This window comes from Sarcophilus harrisii, chromosome 5 (genome assembly GCF_902635505.1).
Source record: "Sarcophilus harrisii chromosome 5, mSarHar1.11, whole genome shotgun sequence".
Classification (NCBI taxonomy): domain Eukaryota; kingdom Metazoa; phylum Chordata; class Mammalia; order Dasyuromorphia; family Dasyuridae; genus Sarcophilus; species Sarcophilus harrisii.
Window position 1 is genome coordinate 61,292,408 of NC_045430.1, and position 22,552 is coordinate 61,314,959.

General features: G+C 36.3%; 1 protein-coding gene across 1 annotated transcript in view; it reads right to left on the reverse strand.

The window, feature by feature from the left end:
* The window catches only part of NINJ2 (ninjurin 2), a 150,927-nt gene extending 139,540 nt beyond the window's left edge, over positions 1 to 11,387 (reverse strand). Inside the window, exon 1 of the mRNA XM_031939517.1 lies at positions 11,223 to 11,387. Coding sequence (XP_031795377.1) covers positions 11,223 to 11,255 — 33 coding nt within the window. The 5' untranslated portion in view covers positions 11,256 to 11,387. The remainder of the gene's footprint in view (positions 1 to 11,222) is intronic.
* Positions 11,388 to 22,552: the final 11,165 nt, after the last annotated feature.

Consider the following 22,552-nt stretch of genomic DNA (forward strand, 5'->3'; position numbering starts at 1 on the left):
TGAAAAACTGGGCAAAGGCAAGCTAATGATTCTACAAGACATCAAGAAATAATAAAGTAAAAAAAAAATGAAAAAATAGAAAATAGCATCAAATATCTCATTGGAAAACAGATTGAGAAGAAATATTAGAATTATTATTAGAAAATCATTACTAAAAAAAAAAGGTTAGACATTATATTTCAAGAGATGATTAAGAAAAATTTCCCTGAAGTTTTAGAACTAGAGTAAAATAGAAATTTAAATAAATCCACCAACTACCAACTGTAAGACCAACTGTAAGTCACAAGGCAATGGAGCTGCCTGCCAAGACAAACCCAGAAACTATATGATTATAATTATAAAACATTTGGCCTTTGAACTTGTAAAACCTATTGTCAATATTTCATTCCTTCATACTTCTGAAGAGTGACAGGTAGCTCTCCTCTGAGGCATCATCTTGATCCCATACCCCTTGCATTTTGGAATCTTCAAATGAAAGGTATTAGATGACCACAGTGACTAAGTTCTGAAAGTAATTTCTTCAGGAACTCTTTCTTATCCAGCCTCATGCCCCCTGATGCTGGTGCCTTCCCATCAAAAGTTATCTTATTAATTCTCATACAGATACTTTTTGCTTTATGTAAATAGGACTTTCTGCAGAACTCTTATGTAAAACAGCCAAAACATGGTTCAAGGGCACATGGGAGCTTAACACAGAGAATAAAGAGCAAGAGGGGGAACATGAGGAAGCACAGTCAGCCGTGTGGGAAAGTAGCCTAACTACAGTGAGAACATGGCAGTAGACATGTGGCTGGGGAGCCTTTCTGCTACTTTTACTTGTAGGATTATTTTTTTTCCCACAGAGCTTTGGGGTGGGGAGACAACAGGAGTTTGCAGAAAGAAAGCTAAGAGGCAGGAGTGCAGAAAGTGCAGTACCACACAGTAAAGTTAACCTAAGTGTTTTTTTGGGGAATGTGAATTTCTTTCAGAATTTTTTATGTTACATCAGATTTGTACAATGTAAGAACTATCTGTGTATGTTACGTATTAGCTAGATGGCACAAGAATAGCTAGTTAGTGCTGTGGAGTCAGGAAAACCTGAGTTTAAATCCAGCCTCAGACACTTACTAGGACAAATCATTTAATCCTGCTGGCATCAGTTTCCTCATTTGTAATATGAGGAAATACCACTGTATCTGTAAAATACCACTGACCTCCCAGTATTGTAATTGTAAAGTGCTTAGCACAGTGCCTGACATGTAATAAATACTATAGAAATGTTAATGATCATTATGATGTTTCTGTTGCTGTTGTCGGTGCTATCCCCTCCATTAGAATATAATTTCCTTGAAAGCAGGGGCTATTTCACTTTTATCTTTGGATCCCTACAATAAGCATAGTTCATGGCACAAAGTAGATCTTTTAATAAATGCTTGTTAATTTATTTTTTTCATTTCCCATCATTAATGTTGATATCACAGTTGAGATCACAGATATAACAGGGGGTCTGCCTAGTACTCGAGAGAAAGAGTGTTTGGTTTTTGAATCAATAATCTTTTAGATCAATCAATAAACATTTAATGTCTATCATGTGCAAAGTACTATGCATAAGTGCTATACACATGCATCCTGTGCAAACTGTCAAAAGTTTCTTCACAAACCATTCCTCATCCCCTAAAATAAGCTTGCTCCACTATAAAGTGGGACACAATATACTTCAAGAGGCATAGTCTTTCAATTTTAAGTCAGTTATAAACAATTGTTTAGTTTTCCATCTCCATGAGGTTTAACAGGTAGTGGGGGGTGGGAGGGGAAGAGAAGGCACTGCTGCAAAGGAAATAGAAAATGCAGAGACAAACCCACTGCAGAGAGAGGTAGTATTACTGATATAGTTAACTTTGCTCCAACAGCTGCTCAGTTTTTCAGAGAGCCTCACTTAAATTGGGATTGTGAGTTCTCTCAGAGCCTAGGATTGGAGGTCTTCTCCACACACTCCCTTCTTGGCTGTTACTTAGTAAAGGGATGCCCATTCTGCCTTCTATTAACATCAGAGGAAACAATGCTTTAACCATCTATCACCCATTTGGTGAAAGATTTCAAGTCTAGAACAACAGACAAATATCATTTATGTACAGAGTTTAAAAAATATGATTTCAAAAGACAATGTGGCTTCCTTCTGCTCTGGACTTGACATCTTTATCAATACATGACTTCTTGGTTCTCATTATCACTCACTATCCTGACCCAAGCACCAGTATTCTCAAGGATTATGAGGGAGAAGAATAAGAGAATGAAGTGACTGTCTTTGCCACATATTGCCCAGAATTAGTGATTTCCTTCTCCATATAACTTTCCTGAACACCAGTACCATCAAACTTTTTCTCAACTCTCTATCTTAACTGGTACTTCCCCTGACTTTATGTTCTTCTTCCCCTACAACTAGAAAACTTTTACCTGCTACTTCCCTAATCCTACGAAATCTCCCCTATCTTGCTCTTCTGTCCTTCTCTCACCCTTATCCTGATCAGTCTGTTCTTTCCAAGTCCCTGTCCTCTTCTGGCTGTCTTTGATTGGCCAACAATAGGTCATTGGTTATTGTTTGTGCTCTGATGGCTCAGAATGAGTGTAAATAGCAATTGTTTCTGTTTTGGTCAGAAACCCTCATGGTCTTCCCCTTTCAGGTTGATTTTATTTTGTTTTTTGCTTGGTTCTTGGACTAGATAAGAGACTATTCTTTGCCTCATTTCTTCCTTAGCCTTAATCCTTGAATGGACATGTCCTTGGTCAAACTGAGACCTGTTCAAGACCTTAATTTAAAAAGGCCAAAGTCTCCTACTACATCCGGGATCATCTCCAGTTATCCTGATCTATATCTTGTCAATGAACCCATAAGACTCCAGAGAAAAAAGTAAGGTTGGTGACTTTGCACAGCCCCTCCCTTGCTTAAATCCAAGTCATTTGCAATACATCACTTTCATGATGTCATGTTCCTCTTCAAGAATGAAAGACAATGTACTTTGCCTCCTTTTCATCCTAAAACTTTTCCCTTAATTTCCCCCTCCGTCTTCTTGCACTCAAGGAAGCCCAGATAATGCCTGATTACCTTTTTCAAAATTGGTTGTTATTTCTTTCATGTACCTAAGCACACCAAGTCAGGAAGAATTAGTATCCTCCCAATATGCCATTGTTATTCTAAACACTCTCATTCCAGATATCATTCAGCAGGTGGTACAGAATGAATGTGGCAGAATACACAGCAAAATAACTGTGCTCTCACTCAACTACCCCCTCAGGGATAGAAGAAGAATACCAGATAAGGTAAAGATCAGGATGCCTAAGAGACAAAATTCTGAGCCTGCTCTATTTATTAATAAGGCTAGAAATTACCAATAAATGGGGTCAATGTTCTCTCTATGACCAAAGGGATTAAGTGAGAGCTGGCAAGGTCTTTTTGTAACAAGATGACAGAGCAAAATCTCATGGTCTTCTTATTGGCTATTGATGACATAGACAAAATTGAGACTACATCATTTGAATTTTTCCTTTGGAAAGCCCCTTAACCAAAACCACAACATGTAATTTGAGTCACAAGACAAAGGTTCTCAGTTGATGGGATTAGTCTCCAAGCAATGGAATTAGAGTGGTGGTGGTCAGAGTTGCTATAATAGTTCAAAGGGATGAGATTTGAACTTTTGGGTTAATCAGGTTTCTCTGGAAAATGGGTGATAGATGGAGTTACAAAGTGGGAGGTAATTACAAGACAAAATCTTAACTGTTAGGCAAGTTTCTCTAGGATCTAGATGATAGGTAAAGTTTACATGGGGAAAGAACCTATATTAAATATAACTTAAATAAGAGTTTAAAATGACATTACAAAAGATATAAATTAAATGAGAGTTCTAGAGGAAAGTTTGGAAAAGTTATCATAGCTAAGTACAGGAAGTACAAAACCTTACTGATATAACTGACTCCCTAAAAATTAGAATAAACCAAATAGAAAAATAAAATGACCAATGAAAATTAGCTAGACTTCTTAGAACAAATTGGTATATGAAAATAAAAAAGTTTCTATTAGCCACCTTCTAAAAGAAACACTAAAATTAATGCTCTCAGAAACATCATAACCAAAATCCAGAGACTCCAGGTGAAAATGGGGAAACTGTTGGGAAAAAGCTCAAATACCTTGGTATTTGAGTGGTCAGGATTATACAAGATTTGGCAGCTAAAAAAGAGGAGAGTTTGAAATTATTCCAAAAGGCAGAAAATAAAGTCTTGAAACTGAGAATAAACCATCTGGTAAAACTGAGTATCATGCTGCAAGGTGGGAAATGGATCCTTAATAAATTGGAGGACTTCCAAGAGATCCTGATGAAAAGACCAGAGTTGAGTAGATACTTTTAAATGTAAACAAAGGAATTAAAATAAGTACAAAAAGTAAATACAGTTAAACAACTGAAATTATATGATGATGATAAATTTTAAAATAATATTTTATTTATTTTCCCTGACACGTAAAGACATTTTTTAGCATTCACTTTTTTAAAATTTTGAGTTCCAAATTTTCTCCCTCCCACCTGAGACAGTAAGCAATTCATACAGGTTATACATGTTCAATCATGCAAAATATATTACCATATTAATCATATTGTGGAAAAAATACAGAAAGTGAAAAATAGTATGCTTCATTCTGCATTCAATCTCCATCAGTTCTTTCTCTGGAAGTGGATAGCAATGATTTTTTTTCATATTAATAGGATAGAAGAAGCAGAACCCTAATAGTGGGATTTACAATAGATTGGATTAGGTATATTACAGAAGCAACATAGAGAATGCAATATTCAGAAACAAATGAATCTAGTTACCTAGAGTTAAATAAACACAAAGTCTTCAGTTACTGGGGCAAGGACTCATTATTTGATTGAAAAAATAAAATTACTGGGAAAATTAGTTAACAGTATAGAAGAAATTAGGTGTGTTCAACACCTTATACTATACATCCAAATATGTCCTAGATACAGAACTAGATATAAAAAGTCACAACAAAACCAAATTAGACAAATGTGATGTTTAAAAAATTCGAGAGACATAATTTCTGAGTAAATTTAACCATTTCATTAATAATGCCAATATATTTATTAATGAAAGGATGGCCATTTGACATCTCTATCTTAGATGAAATCAGTTATGGTGGTAGGTGGATTGATGGAGCATGACTCACACTTATATGTCCTTAGAAAGAGTTTTCCAGACAGTGACAGTCAACTCTTATTAACAATTAATGATAGAATGGATATTACAGTGAAGGGCTGATCCTATTCAAATAAATTTTGATTATGTCATTTCTTTTAAGTTAGAAGCACACTTGGGAAATCTCTTCAAAGAATTTATTCCCAACCAAATCTGAATGGAATACAAGGACTTCCTCACCCTGAAGAGGGTTTGAACAAGATTGGCAAGAAAATTAATTCAATCTCATTATCAGTGATGTCCTTCAAAAGCTCAAAATTTCAAAATCAGGATTTCAGAAGAAGGGGGGAATTCTGAATCTCTCCAAATTATATTAGTTATTCATATAGTTAATAATAATTTCTCTCAGAATTAAGAAAGAAATTATCTATCATATCTATTGTTTGGGGAAGAATTAATGACCAAACAACAGGAAAAGGATAATAGAAGATGAAATGGATAAAATATTAATTATATAAAACTAACAAGTTGTTGCACAAATACATTCAAGTAGGATTTGAAGGGAGAAAATTTAACTAGAGGGAAAAAAAATCTTTGCAGCAAGTTTCTCTAGCAAAAAGTCTCATTTCCCAGATACATAAGGAACTTATAGTTCCTTTATGTAATGTAAATGATGATAAATTTTTAAATAATATTTTATTTTCCCTCACATGTAAAGTTCCCTGTATGTAAAATGTATGTATGTACATTTGCATGTAAAAGCCACTATTCTCAAGGAAACAAATCCAAGTTAGACATAATTACATGGAAAAGTATTACAAATCATTAATAACTAGAGAAATTAAACATTAATGCAATTTTGAGGTTCTAGTTCATATGCATCAGATTGCCAAAGAGGACAAAAAAAGAAAATGACAAATGTTGGAAGAACTATGGAAAAGCAGGGACATTGATGAACTGTTGGTAAAATTGTGAATATGAATTCAACCACTCTGAAAAGCGATTTGGAATTATCCTAAATTCACTAGACTTTGAGCAGAACCAGAAAATCAATTTATGCTCTATCAATATTATAAAAACAAACAATTTTGAAAGACTTAAAACTCTGATCAACTAAAAATGCTCATTTCATGACAGAAGTAGACTATTATGCAGAATAAAAATTGCATTTTTAGACATGACAATGTGGAACTATATTTTGCTTGACTAGGTTGCACAATGGATAGAGGGCCATGCCTGGAATCAGAATGACTCATCTATATGAGTTCAAATCTAAACACAGATACTTCTAGTTATGTGATCTTGGGCAAGTCATTTAACCCTGTATGCCTCAGTTCCCTCATCTGTAAAAATGAGTTGGAGGAGTTGGATTTACATGGTAAATCACTCTACCAAGAAAACCTTCAAATGAGCTGACATGATTGAAAATGCCAATACGCATATACATGCTTAAGTGATAGAACTTCTATATTTCCTTCTTTCCTCCTTTTTTTCTTCTCCTCCTTCTTTTCTTTCATATAAAGGAAGGTAGGAAGGAAAAATCAAATAAATGATTTATAACTGAAAAGAGTATTGAAAATTAAGTGATAGCACAGTATATATGTATATGTGCATTCTTGCAGAAATATCTACCACAGGAAAATATGTGGACTATTTTTTATGCTTAATTTAGCTTTCTTGTTTCAGCTTTCTTTTTTGTTCTTTTTTTTATATATTGGAATGCCTGTGCTTATTGATGATTGTCAAGTTCATAAAAAGGAAAAAAAGAATCTCTTGCTTTCCTAGTTCCCCCACTTCCATAACTTTATTAAGTTCAGAGTATTTGTCTTGTTCCTTTCCTCCAATTCCCCCAAATTCCTGAGCAAATTTTGTAATCTTTGTTTCTTCAGGAGTTGCAAACTAGATCATACAGGTAGTACCTTTGCCACTCCACATTGAATGTGTAATGTTATGTCTACCACTGGGATTCTCTGCAGCTTGCCCCACTCAGGACCAATTCCTTACACTTTCCTTTTTACCCTATTTTTTGATGAAACCTAGTTCCCATAGCTTCCAGTTACATAGATTTTTTTTGTCATGCATGATTCCCCTAGGGGTGTTTATAAAAACTTTCTTTTTCTAATTGATAAATGGTTCTAGTTTTCCCTTCCTCAATAATAGTTCCTTGTCCCCCTCCCCTCATCCACACTACTTAGTAGAGCAACATTAGAAGTTCTGAAACTCTGGGAAGGCACCACAAAATGCACAAAAGGCAAAAAGGTCTCCAATCAACCTTTTAATCTGAATTCTGTTGGTCTGGGAGTGAAGGGGTAGGAAAGGACCTTGAGGTATGGGAAGATCCCATGACACTAGAACAGGGGAGAACCCAGGAGAAAACAACCCAGGGGGAAAACAAACCCAGAATAAAACAGTGATGGGGCACTGAAAAAGACAGAAGTATGCATTCTGGTGACTTCCTATTTTAATGATTCTTACTGACTAGGTATTAAGTTTAGTTATTATCTGATGTAGAAAGACACTGTAGTCAATATTTTTAAAAAATTTGATGCCTTGGGGAAAAAAAAACCCAGGTTGACTTGTCCTAATTATGGTTTGGCCCCTTAGTTTTCCTGTGGTCCCTTTTCTTCTAGTTAATATCTTTTAGATCTTACCTCGAAATGGGACCACTTAGAAATCCTCAGTATTTTTCATTATTTTCTAGGGTTCCTAAAATGTCCAATGATGAATTGTTCACCTATGTTCCCAGCTTACCCCCCTATTATTTCTGTCTTCTCCTGTGCTATAACAAACACTCTTGACTATATCTAGCTACATTTCCTGGGCCTCAAACATTCCACCCCCTTGTCTCTGCTTTGACAATGTTGTTACTACCTTGTTAAATTTAATAAATGCTTTTAAAAAACTATATGAAATTAACAGTCACAGTTTCATATATAACCTTTTTTGTTCTTTTCTATATATGGGAATATCTATATTTATTCATGATTGTCAAGTTCATAAAAAAGAAAAAAAAAAGAATCTCTTACTTTCCTAGTTCCCCTATTGCCATAATTTTTATTAAGGTGGCAAATTTACTACATCTAATGCTTTGTTTTATTCTTGCTGGGATAATGCAGGAGTACTATTTGCTTCTTATTGACAGAATATCATTCTTCATTTTAAGAAGACTACTTTTCCCAACTTTAGATTCAACAGAGTTCTATTTATAAAAACCAGCTTCAACCTATAGGAATTTATAAATACTTCCAGTGAGTTGCTCTTATAATTTCCAATATAGTCTTCTGCCTTCTCTCTCCCCCACCACATTTTCCTTCAACATTTTGGCCATCTTCTACTCCTCACACTTTTAATAGTTTTACTTTCAAAACTAATAAGCTATTTAATTTTACCTATCTCGAAAGAATGGAAAACACCAAGAAAACCAGAAAATCACCTAAAGATTTATTGTCAGTTGCTGACTTAACCCATGGAACTTCAGCAGTTTCCTATTCTAGGGATTAACAATTATGATTCATAAATTCTTCTTTTCCTTTCCATATTCCATAGTTTTTCCTTCCACACTGTTTCTCTAACCCTTACTCATCTCTGGTTTCTATCTCCCTATTTCTTAATCTTATCCTTGCTCTTCTAGCATCATCTATATCTCTTTTCCTCAAATAATCTTGTGTTTCCCGCTTCACATCAGACAGATCCTTTTCCAATGATAGGTAGATTCCAGAAGAAATCTATCAGAGTCTTTAAAGGCCTGTGAAAATAATTTTGTGAAGAAATACTGAAATAGAACTCCCCAAAATAAAAATGAATTTTCTAATAATTAGAGCTGTCAAAAAATTGAATGCATGGGAAATGGTATGCAGTAGTCAACACAGAATAGACCTCAGAGTCAGCAATATCTGAATTCAAGTCCTGCCTTTTAAATTTACCCTTGGCAAATCATTTAACTTCTAGGAAAGGCAGTTGTGTGGCACAATAGAGTGCCAAGGCTGGAGTCAAGAAGACTCATCTTCCTAAATTCAAATCTGATTTCAGACACTTACTAGCTATATGAATGACCTTAGGGAATTCATTTAACCCTGCTTCATTTTCCTCATCTGTGAGATGAGGTGTACAAGGAAATGGCAAGCCATATCAGCATCTTTGACAAAAAAAAAAAAAAAAAAAAAAAAAAAGCCAAAATGAGGTCAGGGACAGTTAGATATGATTGAAATGACTGAAAGACAAGTCCTAGGCAACTCTCTAAGGCTTATGTTGCAGAGTTTCTGATACACACTGTTATAAGTAGTATCCTTAGTAGGAACTCCCTGTACCAGTAAAACCACAGACTTCATCTTAAAAAAATAGAACAGGGTGTCTTGTTAGATTTTGAACACTAGAAGTATTCATATAGAAGCTTGGTTGATCAACTCTGCCCAAAGATTCTTCAGTTAGATAGGAAGTTGAACAAGATATCCAAGATTCTTTGTAACTTTAAAGTGTTCCCAGTGGATAAGAGTTCAAAGAATAGGAACAAAGAGCTCTTAAAACAAAATTAAAAACTATTAAGGACCATATGAAAGAATGCTCCAAATCACTAATAATAATAATTTTTTTAAGCAAATTAAAACAACCCTGAGATTTCACCTCACACCTTGCAAAACTGCAAAGATGACAAAAAATTGGGAATAGTCAATGGTGGAGCTATAATGGGAAACACATTAGTGTATTGTTAGTGGAGCTATGGATCAATATATCGCATTTTGCAAAGCAATTTGGAATTAGGTAAAGAAAGTGAGTAAAATGTCCCTTTGACCCCGAAATTCTACTATTAGGTTTATATCCCAAGGAGGCCATCAATAAGAAGAAAGTCCCTATATACACCAAGATATCTATTACAGCAACTGTATAATGATCTGGAAATGATAATGGGTCTGATTCTAACTCACTCAGCTTTACATTGATAGCTAGGGCCAAGATCATTGATTTGGTACCATTATTGAGAAGGTCTAGGGATGAAAGCTAAATTTGTAATTCACAGAATTTGGTTTGAATCTTAGCTCTAACAACTAACTAGTTGTGCAACACTAAGTTAAATAACATATCTGAGTCTTTTTTACTCATCTGTAAAATGGGGATAACCAATTCACAGAGGAGCAGTAGATTTATAAATTATAAAACACTAAAGATGTAAATCAGTGGTCCTCAAAGTGTAGTCCAAAGAATTCTTGGGGTCTCTGAAACCCTTTCAGAGGGTCTACAAATTCAAAATTATTTTTTTTATTTCTAATATAGTAAATAGCTATAAATATAACCCATGTGAACAAAAACTCTTTGAACAGATCCTGGATAGTTTTTTAACAACATGAAGATACTGAGAACAAAGGTTTGAGAATCACTGATGTAAGCTATTGTTTTTATTATTCCATTCCTTCTTTACCGTACTTGTGATTAGAAACCATTCAGGGGGAAGTTTTGTCCCCTAAGCCAGCCTCATGCAGGGAAGTGTGTCTCTGCCTCTTCCTTGCTGATTGCTCAAATTTCCTTTCCCCTCTCTTAGCCCAGCTTCAGGAACAGGGCACTTTCCATCTCAAAACAGGAGGGCTTTGTGAAAAGGGGAGAGGAATGGTTCCAGTTTTTCCCAACTTATAAAATGCAAAGCTGGCTTGACGCCTGCCTCCTTCTCTGGCCTAAGAGCTAACATCTTCCCCAATCTCTAGAGAAATGCCTGACAAGCTCACAATAAAACTGTGCATACCCCAGAATTGTAGAGAGGGGCCCTGTCAGAATGAAGAATGACTCTCTGGTAATAGAATCCAATAGGACTGAAATCTGACTGCCAGAAGAAAAGGCCAAAGTGGAGTTGAAACTGTTGTGAGATTTTCAAATCAAGTGAGAAACCAGAAATGGAAAAAGGAGAAAGAGATGGAAAGAAATTCAGAGATGAGGGGAGAAAAGAGAAGGGGAGGCAAAAGGAGATTAAGGAGAGAAGAATGGCCAAAGCCTTTTTCCTTTCTCTACACATCTTGCTTTTCTATCTTTCCCCTGCTATTACCAGCTCCCTCTCTCCAGGGTAAACTTACTTGGAGGTCAACAATTTCTCCTTCTGATTCCATCCTGCTGTGCTCAGTTCTTTCCTCACTGGTTGCCTGTAGCAGACTGCGTGGGCAACTACGGACTTTGCTGTCTCTGGGACTCTTTGAGTCTTTTCTTAGGTAGGAGGGCGTACAGCGGGCAAGACAGACCTGCTATTCATCTGTCTGTTGTGATATTCCTGACCTGGCCTCAATTCTAGGGGAAATGTGGTTGCACATACATCTGTGTGGGTGATGGTGTGCACATGCACACATGGGGTAAAAAGTAGGGTGCAAATTTTTTATTTTTTTCCAGATGTGAAACAGCTTTCCTCCGAGTTGCAAACTATCAACAATTTTTTCTTTAGTGTCTCCAGTAAACTTTTGGAGTCCAATCCTGTTTTTCAAGAAAAAAAGCATAAAGATGCAGTCTGATATACAAATGACTGGACTGAATAGGACATATAGTTCCTAAGGGTTATGGCTATAATCCAGTTTATGGTTATAATCTGTGTCCCCAACCCCAACTCCTGGGTTTACATGAACTGGGTTTAATCTTAGTGATATAAATTTATTCTCTTCCCCTGTCAGGAAGAAGCCCATCTGGCTATTATCAGGCAAAATAACCAATTCCCAGACTATCCTATTTGTATAGAATGATTATGAGGATGGAACTCTGTATCAGCCTCTGTTATCTATCCCCCAACCTCTGGGTATCTTTAAGCAATCTTTGAGATATTGATTAGCATATCTTTTAGATGTGTCTGGGACCTGATCTGCCAGGTATTCCATCTGGTTCTTCCTTGATCCTTCCCTCTGAGCTCTCTGGCACTTCCCCTCCTTCCCTGAGAAATCCCCAAAGTTATATTTTTCCCATAAAAAATGTGCCTATAATGAAGATCTTTGCTAAGTCCTTTTTCAGGACTAAGTTTACTAACAAGTACTCTCTCTCTCTTTCTCTCTCTCTCTCTCTCACTCTCTCTCTCTCTCTCTCCTTCATAGTGTCTTCCTTTTAATGACATTTTTCTCTTTACTTTATATCTAACTCCAGTGAGTCTGCTAAATTCCTCTATGGATTTAACCTGATAGTCAATGGCATATTCAGGCTTCCTGGCCTTTTTCTTGGTAACTCTATTGCTCTCTCAAATTTGCATCATATTTGCCACCCTTGGTACCTATTTTACCTCTTCATTTTGTCTATAACTTCTTCTCCTAAATAAACCTACTTTTTGGTAAAGAGATTGGCCATTGTGAATTTGTCACATGTTTATTTCAAATTAGGAATTGCTACCCTGACCTCATCATTAGGGGCATCTTCAAGAAAAAAAAAAATCATTACATTTAACTTATGTCACTAATCAGGATTTCCTCTGGAAATGTCAAAATTTGCTTCATTTTGGAGCAGTAATGAACTGAACCAGCTATGCCCAGCAAAAGAACTCTGGGAGATGACTAAAAACCATTACATTGAATTTCCAATTTCTATATTTTTGCCCACCTGCATTTTGATTTCCTTCACAGGCTAATTGTACAATATTTCAGAGTTCAATTCTTTTTGTACAGCAAAATAACTGTTTGGTCATGGATACTTATTGTGTATCTAATTTATATTAGATATATTTAACATCTACTGGTCATCCTGCCATCTAGGGGAGGGGGTGGGGGGAAGGAAGGGAAAAATTGGAACAAAAGGTTTGGCAACTGTCAATGTTGTAAAATTACCCATACATATAACTTGTAAATAAAAAGCTATGAAATTAAAAAAAAAAACAGCAAAAAAAAAATTGCTTCATTTTGCCCATATACACATTCACTCCAAGAATGTTGGAATATAGTTCAATCTAGATTCTCTACAGATGTGAGTAAAAGAGCTCTTAGCTCTCATACAAGTTAAAAATACATATTGGATATAGAACACCCTTTATTTTACTCTTCTCTCCTCAATAATGCAAAAAACCTCAAAGCAGTCCATAAATATGTAAGAGAAACTTCCTTCCCTCCAATGAGTTCCATTTTTTCAGTGGGCCCTAGGGTCCCTCTGTAATTGAGGTAGCTCCCTCCAAGAAGAGAGATATACTTGGAATGGCCTCTCTAGTGAGACTTTTTCTCCCTTGGGTATCTGTATCATCCACCAGATTTATCAGGCTAACCTACAAAACCTGTTGAGTTCCTTTGAAGTAGAATTTTGCATTTGGGATTGCTAGAAATTCACTTCCTTTTCCAGTGGATATGCATTGGCCAAAGAATTGTTAATAGGAGAAAAGATTTAAATTTGCTCCCCATTTTGTCTTTTGCTGCCTTTCCACAGCTGTGGGCAATCTTAACTTTTCTTTATATGAAATAAAGAAGAACAAAATAAGCAGAATATAGAGAACAATTTATATATCATCAATTGTTAAAAAAAAAAAGACTTCAAAGGGCTTTAGAATTCTTATCAATGCGGTGATAAATTATAATTTCAGAAAACTAATGATAAATTATACTTCACACCTCGAGGCAAAGAGTTCATGGACTAGAGATAAAAGAGACATTTTTAGCCATAGTCAACATGTTAATTCATTTTGTTTGATTATATTTATTTTTGTTGTTATTTTTTAATGAAGGTCTTCTATTTAGGACAGTAGGCATCAATGGGAAATGATAGAGATGCAAAAAAAAATAAAATATTTTAAAAACAAGATAACAAGAAGTTTAGAATGGGACAAGGATTGTGCAATTATGCTAAAACCTTGTTAGAGGTTAAGAGAAATTCAGAATTTTCTATAATTTTTTTTATCCTATTTATCTTTGTTGATGACTATTATGCTCACCAAAAAAATCATTTTTTTTAAGTCTTTAGATGTAGAGCTCAGACCTGAACTCTAGATGTAATCTGGTATAAACAAAAGAACAATGGGATGATCCCTAGACAATATTTCTCAGTAATTCCCCATTATGGGGAATTCCTCTAACTCAGACTTGAAGTGATACATTGGGTCCACAGGGGACAGCTACAATCTTAAATTCTGGGATCATGGTACTCTGTAATTGGTCATTCTGAAACAAACATAGGTCAGAGGTATGCTTTCCCTGAACAGTCAGTCAATAGTCACAACTAGCTTTTGGCAAAGGCATTGATAAGATAGAATTATAAGAATAGTAGCCACAGAACATGTGTAGTAAATGTGTGCAGCAAAGACACTTCAGAGCTCCAGAACTGTAGAGCCTCAATGGCCTTTGTCTACTGATGGAGTCCAATATAATTTTTCCTAACTTGTAGTTGTCTATACCAGAGCTTCTAAAACTTTTTCCACTGCGCCTTTTCACCTGAGAAATTTTTATGTGAACCCAGGTATGTAGATATATAAAGTAGGTATACAAACCAAATATTTATTGATAAAAAAATCATAATTTTGAGATCATCACATTCAGTTACAAGACCTGATATGGGGTCTTGAGTCAGTTTAAGAAGCTGAGGCTTTCAGGACTAATCCTTATTCCACTGAATTTTTTTTCTTATCTGTTTTCTCTTTTCTGTCCCTCCAACCTGGCCACAGTCAGAAAAAGAAGCTTTTTATGTTTCTATTTAAAAGCCCTTGAGAGTTCTACTTTAGCTTTCCCCAAAATTCCTAGTCACCTCTAATCTGCTGGTATTGTGAATAACTATCTCCATTATCCACAACAGGGTCTACACCAGGGGTCCTCAAACTATGGCCTGTGGACCAGATGCAGCAGCTGAGAATGTTTATCCCCCTCACCCAGGGCTATGAAGTTTCTTTATTTAAAGGCCCACAAAACAAAGTTTTTGTTTTTACTATAGTCCTGCCCTCCAACAGTCTGAGGGACAATGAACTGGCCCCCAATTTAAAAAGTTAGAGGACCCCTGGTCTAGACCCAGGTCACAGTTGGAGTGGGGTAGGCTCTCCCATGTGGCTGAGAGTGGAATTAGTTTCTTCTCCTGAGACCTCCAAGGTTTTTTCCCCCCTAAAACTCCCTTTACAAAGTTAATCCTTTGCCCTCTTTCTTTCATCAAGGGTTTGTCTTTTTATTATTATAAAGAGGGCAATTACTATTTCAAAGTTTCTCTCAATTGCACCCAAAATGCCAAGTTTGCCTTGACCATAGATCTAGTCATGTTTAGAATGTGCATCTAAATAAGTATAATAACACCTAAGTTCCCATCCTTTGTCTAGCCTTTCTTTTTTCTTTTTTCCCAGAATTTTCCTATTCCTTATGAAGCCTCCACTTAGTTGTGGACATAACTGGCAGGATTTTGCCAAGCTATTACAGCTTGTCTACCCAGGAATCCTTGGAAATCACAGCCCTCCTGCTCCCTATAGATTTTTCTACTCAAGAGTCCCTGGAAGACTTGCTCTTCCAGCTCCCCTTATGAATTCCTGTACTTCCATGTAAATGAATCCACGACCATTTACTTACTGTGTTTGGGGAAGACAAGAACCTCTGGAGTGAAGGCTGCTAAGCTTTTTACAAGGCTGCTTTTTGGTGTCCACCTGAGTCACCTAACCTCACTGGTGGCTCCAAGAAGCTGCAGCATGCACAGTGCTCACACCTTGTTTAGGCAGATGGGTTAACCAAGGGATGAGTTAAAGGAGTGTTTACCACAAGCATGTTAAGACTTCCTCTGATGGAATGGGCAGATGAGAAGAATTTGTTCCAAAGGCCATCAAGGCAAGTGAAATAGGTGCTCTGGAGAGATTAAAGCTTAGTTAAACATCAAAAACATCAAGATCTTCCATGCATTTTGAGTCATCACTAGTCATTTTAACAATGTCCTGCCACTGGACAGTGATGATTACGGAAGAGAGAGAGAGAGACCAACACGCATCACCATCTACCCAAAATTTATGTCCAATCTGTGGCAGAGCATTCTGAGCTCCTATTGGTCTGATCAGCCATAGTTGGACACACTAACTCATTTTGGTCCTCTTGAAGAATGAAGTTCAACAAACCAACCAACTTACCTGTGTCTTCCATTTGCTATTCCTCCTATCCTTCGTTGTGCACAAATGAAAAAATAAAAATAAAAATTTGAATTTTGGGATTTATTTCTCCTTTACCTTATCTCAGTTTTAAGGAGCTAAGTTCTCTGCCATTTCATGTCTTACCTAACTGCATTGGGGTGGGGATGGAGAAACAGGTGATCCACTCCAGTTTTCTATCAGACAAGACCTGATTGTTAGCTGGGGAGGGGAAAACAAAGGGAGCAAACCTGCTCACCATGATAGTCAGGGATGAAAGCCTTCAAAAGATCCTGGCTGCCTTGCCATTTGTTAAAATAAGAATTCTTTATTCAGGCTTTCATTCTGATTAACAGGCAAAAATAAAAAAAAATTAAAAGGAGTTTATTAAAATATATAAAAATAGCAACACACAGACAGGCTGATCACCAGCAAATCAGTGAGAAATTCAAGATGTAATCAATTTTTATTGATAACTTTCATGAGATAAAGACAATTCAGATAAGTCCACATCAGCAAAAGAGGATGACCCATTGCATCTCAGCCCCTTCTCAATTGCTTGTATTTAACAAGTAAGGGGTGACCTGTTATATGATAGATAGCAGATAATACAAAAGTTGCAGACTGGGTGATACCTTCCACAACAGTGAGTCACAGCCAGGACTGGAAACTGTGGGTCAATGACTCAGAATAATTTTTCATAGTTTTCACAATTCCTCCCCTTACCCAACCCCTCTAACTCACAGTATCTCTGCCTGGCAGGTTGCTTATCTGGGCTTTGAGGGTCTGCTTTTTGAAACTACATTCACTCTTGAGTGATTAAGTCTGTATATTCAGATTTGAAAGCAAAAAAGCAAAATGTCTCTGCCAAGCTGTGGCCTCCTGCCCTAACTCTTTCAAACTATGAATTCTCAAAATGATGGATTCTCAAATTGAAAGATAAGGTGCCTCTCTCTGGAAGAATGGCTTTTCTGCAGACACTTTGGTCAAAAATTGGGAAGGGAAAGGAGAGAAATCTCTTCTTCTACCCTCCTCCTTCTCCCAACCAAATGATTCCTTCTTGGAGGCCAGGTTCTTCCTGGACTATTATCTCTTTCTTGCCTATAATCTTAGTAGCTTGATTATTTGGCTGGTACCAGATTATTTGGCTAGTACCAGATTATTGGGCTGCCACATCTCATTCTTGACTCATATTGATCTTAAAGACCACTAAAACCTCCTATGGAAGCATATTAAAGTTTACTTTTTAATTTCTCTGAGAATATTAAATAATTAATTATATATTGAATATCAAGTAATTAAAATTTTACCTTTAGCAAAGTTGCAGGATACAAAATAAACCCACATAAGTCATCAGCATTCTTATATATCACTAACAAAACCCAACAATTAGAGTTACAAAGAGAAATTCCATTTAAAGTAACTACTGATTGTATAAAATATTTAGGAATCTATCTGCCAAGGGAAAATCAGAAACTTTATGAGCAAAACTACAAAACACTTTCCACACAAATTAAGTCTGATCTAACCAACTGGAAAAATATTAAATGCTCTTGGATTGGAGAGCAAATATAATAAAGATGACAATACTTCCTAAACAAATCTATTTATTTAGCGCTATACCAATCAGACTCCCAAAAAAACTATTTTAATGACCTAAAAAAAATAACAACAAAGTTCATATGGAAAAACAAAAGGTCAAGAATTTCAAGGGAATTAATGAAAAAAAAAATCAAATGAAGGTGGCCTAGCTGTACCAGATCTAAAATTATATTATAAAGCAGCAGTTACCAAAACCATCTGGTATTGGCTAAGAAATAGACTAGTTGATCAATGGAATAGGTTAGGTTCAAAGGACAGCCAATAACTTTAATAACCTAGTGTTTGACAAACCCAAAGACCCCAGTTTTTGGGATAAGAACTCATTATTTGACAAAAATTGTTGGGAAAGAAAGTGAGTTGGTTGGGTATTGTCCTTCATACTGGAAGAAGACCATATTTCTAAATTTGCACATTTTACTTTTCTTTTGAACTACTGCAATTCTATTGTGCTCTCTGACCACTGCACCCCCTTTGATATGGACATGCCATATTGGGGGAATCCTGTGCCAGGGTCTCCGCTGCCTCACAACTGATTTCACAGTTCTTCAGAGAGATTTTGAGAGTGTCCTTGTAGTGCTTCTTCTGACCTCTTGTCTTGTGTAGTTTTCTTTAAAAAATAATCTTACAGGCAAATGTACATTTGACATTTGAATACTATGGCCAGCCCATCAATTATATTCTCTGCAGTAGGGTTTGAATGCTTGGCAATCTGAGAAAAGACTTCAGTGTCTAGTACTTTATCTTGCCAAGTGATTTTCAGAGTATCCTAAAATAATTCAAATGGAAATGATCCAATTTCATAAGCATATGACAATGAGGTCAACACAATGGCTCTGTAGACCTTGGATTTTCTAGGAAGCCTAATACTACTTCTCTCCCACACTTTCCTCTGAACCTCCCAAACACTGATGTGGCTCTGGCAATGTGTGTATCAATCTGAAAATGCTCTGGAAAGTATACTGCCAAGGTAAGTGAACTTATCTACAGGATTCAAAATTTGTTCTATGTACAAATGATGACTAGTGAAGAACTTCTGTTTAATTGTCGAGTCAAAATTAGCACAAGGAACAGAGAATCAACCCAAATTCTATTGCATCTCAGCCTCAGAGATTGCATTGAGTGTACAATCTTCTGTGAACAAAAAGTTGCACTATTTTCCCTCCCCTTTAGTTTTGGCTTGTTGCCTTTTCAAGTTAAATAATGCGTTGTCAGTGTAGTATTGATCTTAATGCTATTTTCTTTTATTTATTTATTTATTTATTTATTTTTTATTTAATAGCCTTTTATTTACAGGATATATACATGGGTAACTTTACAGCATTAACAATTGCCAAACCTCTTGTTCCAATTTTTCACCTCTTACCCCCCCCCATCCCCTCCCCTAGATGGCAGGATGACCAGTAGATGTTAAATATATTAAAATATAAATTAGATACACAATAAGTATACCTGACCAAAACGTTATTTTGCTGTAGAAAAAGAATCAGACTCTGAAATATTGTACAATTAGCTTGTGAAGGAAATCAAAAATGCAGGTGTGCATAAATATAGGGATTGGGAATTCAATGTAATGGTTTTTAGTCATCTCCCAGAGTTCTTTTTCTGGGCATAGCTAGTTCAGTTCATTACTGCTCCATTAGAAATGATTTGGTTGATCTCGTTGCTGAGGATGGCCTGATCCATCAGAACTGGTCATCATATAGTATTGTTGTTGAAGTATATAATGATCTCCTGGTCCTGCTCATTTCACTCAGCATCAGTTCGTGTAAGTCTCTCCAGGCCTTTCTGAAATCATCCTGTTGGTCATTTCTTACAGAACAGTAATATTCCATAATTTTCATATACCACAATTTATTCAGCCATTCTCCAACTGATGGACATCCATTCAGTTTCCAGTTTTTAGCCACTACAAAAAGGGCTGCCACAAACATTCGTGCACATACAGGTCCCTTTCCCTTCTTTATAATCTCTTTGGGATATAATCCCAGTAGTAACACTGCTGGATCTAAGGGTATGCACAGTTTGATAACTTTCTTAATGCTATTTTCATCCTCCTTGAAAGTGTTTGACAACACTCTTGAAAGCATCATGCTAAAAAAACAAGGGAGCAAACACATACTCCTGCTTCATTTCCATTGGTAACTGGGAAAGTACAAGAGCAATATCCATTATCCAGAACCTATACAAGCATGCCATCATGGAATTGGCACATAATACTGATAAATTCTGAATTAACAAGCCTTCACAACTAATAGTATCAAAGGCTTTGATCAGATCAACCAGTGTTGTGTACAGACTTTTGTCCTGTTTCTGGCATTTCTCCTGGAGTTGTTGGACAGCAAACACCACATCAACCATTCCTCAGCCTTTTCTGAAGCCATACTGGCTCTCAGAAAGACCCCCTTATGATTGTCACAATAACCTTTCCTTTATAGAAATGAACAATGGAGGTATGCTTAAACTCCTGGAGGATAACTTCCTCTTGCCATATAGCCTGGAAGATTTTGGTCAGATTTCGTTTGAGCAATTGACCCCCTGCCTTGTAAACCTAAACTGAAACAGATTCAAAACCAGGTGCTTTGCTACAGGAGAGGAATTCAACATATTCAAAATTTCTTTTTCAGTTGGAAGTTTGATTAAAGAGACATTATTTTCAATCTGAGACTGGTTTCAGCATTAATTAATGACAGTCTGTTGAGAATACTATGGAAATGTTCAGCCCATCTTAACAAGATCATGTTCTTTTCAATAATCAATGTGGTTCCATCAGCACTAAAGAGTTGAGATGCATCATAGCTCTTTGACCCGTAAACATCCTTCAGGGCATCATAAAAGTGTTTTGCATTGTTACTATCAACAAAACTGAATTTCATCTGTCTTCTTATTGAGCCAAGAATCCTACATCTCTCTAAGCTTTGCTTGTACTTTACTTTTGATGGAGTTAAATGCTATTTAATTAGGTCCAGATGAACTATTTTGCCAGTAAACATTGTGGAGTTCTTTGTTTGTTTAGCAGCTTCTGAATTTCCCCATCATTTTCATCAAACTAATCTTGATGTTAGCAAAAATTATGGCCCAGATGAGTAAATGCAGTGCTGTACACAAAATCTCTGAAAACTGCCCATTCCTTTTCTGATCCACTATTTTAACCATGTATTGCCTCAGCTTTCCTTCTGAGTCAGCAACAAAATGTTCGTTGTTACAAAAGTGCTGTTGATATTATCTTGTCTTGCCTTGGGACCACTGCTTTTGTTGAATGCAAATATTTAGCTAGAGAAGGATAAATCTATGATCTGTCCAGCATTCTGTGCCACACATCGTTTTGTCACTCTCACATCCTGTCTGTATCTTCTTGCAATGACATAGTCTATTAAATGCCACTATTTGACCCAAGGGTGCATCCAAGAAGTTTTATTGCATATAGGTAAACAAAAGACAGTGTAAGTAAGTGATGAGGTCATAAAGCACACAAGTATTTTAGAGGACTAATAGATCAGACTTGTATTAATCCCTCGAGTATAAAACAAACTTGGAAAATCCCAGGAGCCCTCTGATGTTTGGTTGGTGGGAAATGGACAACTCAAGTAAGGGAACTTTGCTCAGGTAAATTAACTTGAGGTGTCATATCTTTGATGAATATCCTTCTCTTGCTACATCTAAATAAATTTTTTGTTAACTGCTATATGATCTATAAGTATCTTTTTAAGTATTTTTTTTTTTTTGCTGAGGCAATTGGGGTTAGTGACTTGCTCAGGGTTACACAGCTAGGAAGTATTATGTGTCTGAGGTCAGATTTGAATTCAGGTCCTCCTGACTTCAGGGCTGGTGCTCTGTCCACTGCACCATCTAGCTGCTCCTTCATTTTGTTCTAATATCAAATCTAAACTATTAGAAGACAAACTTGAACTACTAAGAAATAATCAGAACACCTCCCCTCCATATACACACACATACACACACACAGCAAGAGAAAGAGACAAAGAGGAGGAGGAGGAGAAGGAGGAAGAGAAAGAGAAGAAGGAGAAAGAGAGACATAGAGAGTGTTGTCAATGCTCTATCCTGCTTCAAAATGTCTTGTATTTATTTATCTGTCTATATTTTGAACCCCAAAGTAGACTGGAATATCCTTAAGGATAAGGTCTTTTTCACATTCACTTTTGCATCCTGTCACCTAGCACAGTTTATTCTGCATAATAAGCATTAGTTTAATCATATTCGGTATCATCAAATTGTTCAGATGTAAAAGGAGTCAGCATTTGTGTAGGAAGACAATTTACCCACTCTGACATGACATGTTACTCCATCCCTTCTCATGCTATCTTTTCCTACCTGAGACCCCCTTCTTTCTGTCTCATCCCTTCTCTGGGGAAGAGAAAGGGAAGGAAATAGGCATTTACATAGTATTTAGAATGTGCCAGGCAGTATGTACATAGTAACTTTTGTGCACTTTATGCAAATATTATATCATGGATCTTTGAAATATGAAAATAAATATTTATTGAGGTCTATTGATGGGATTTAGAGAAAGTTCACAAAATTACTTGTCTCAGTGCTGAAAGCAATAGGTCTTTTTTATTTGGCATAAGAGAAAGCCACGTGACTTAACTGGCAGCAATAAATGCAACACAGAAGAGAAGGCAGGGGTAACAAGGGAAGAGGAACAAGGCAGCTTATATCCCAAACTTGGGACAACAACTGAAACCTCCAAAATTGTCAGCCTTTCAAAGGCTGAGACCAATATTTCCCAAACTAAGGCAGCACACCAAATGTTCCCAGACT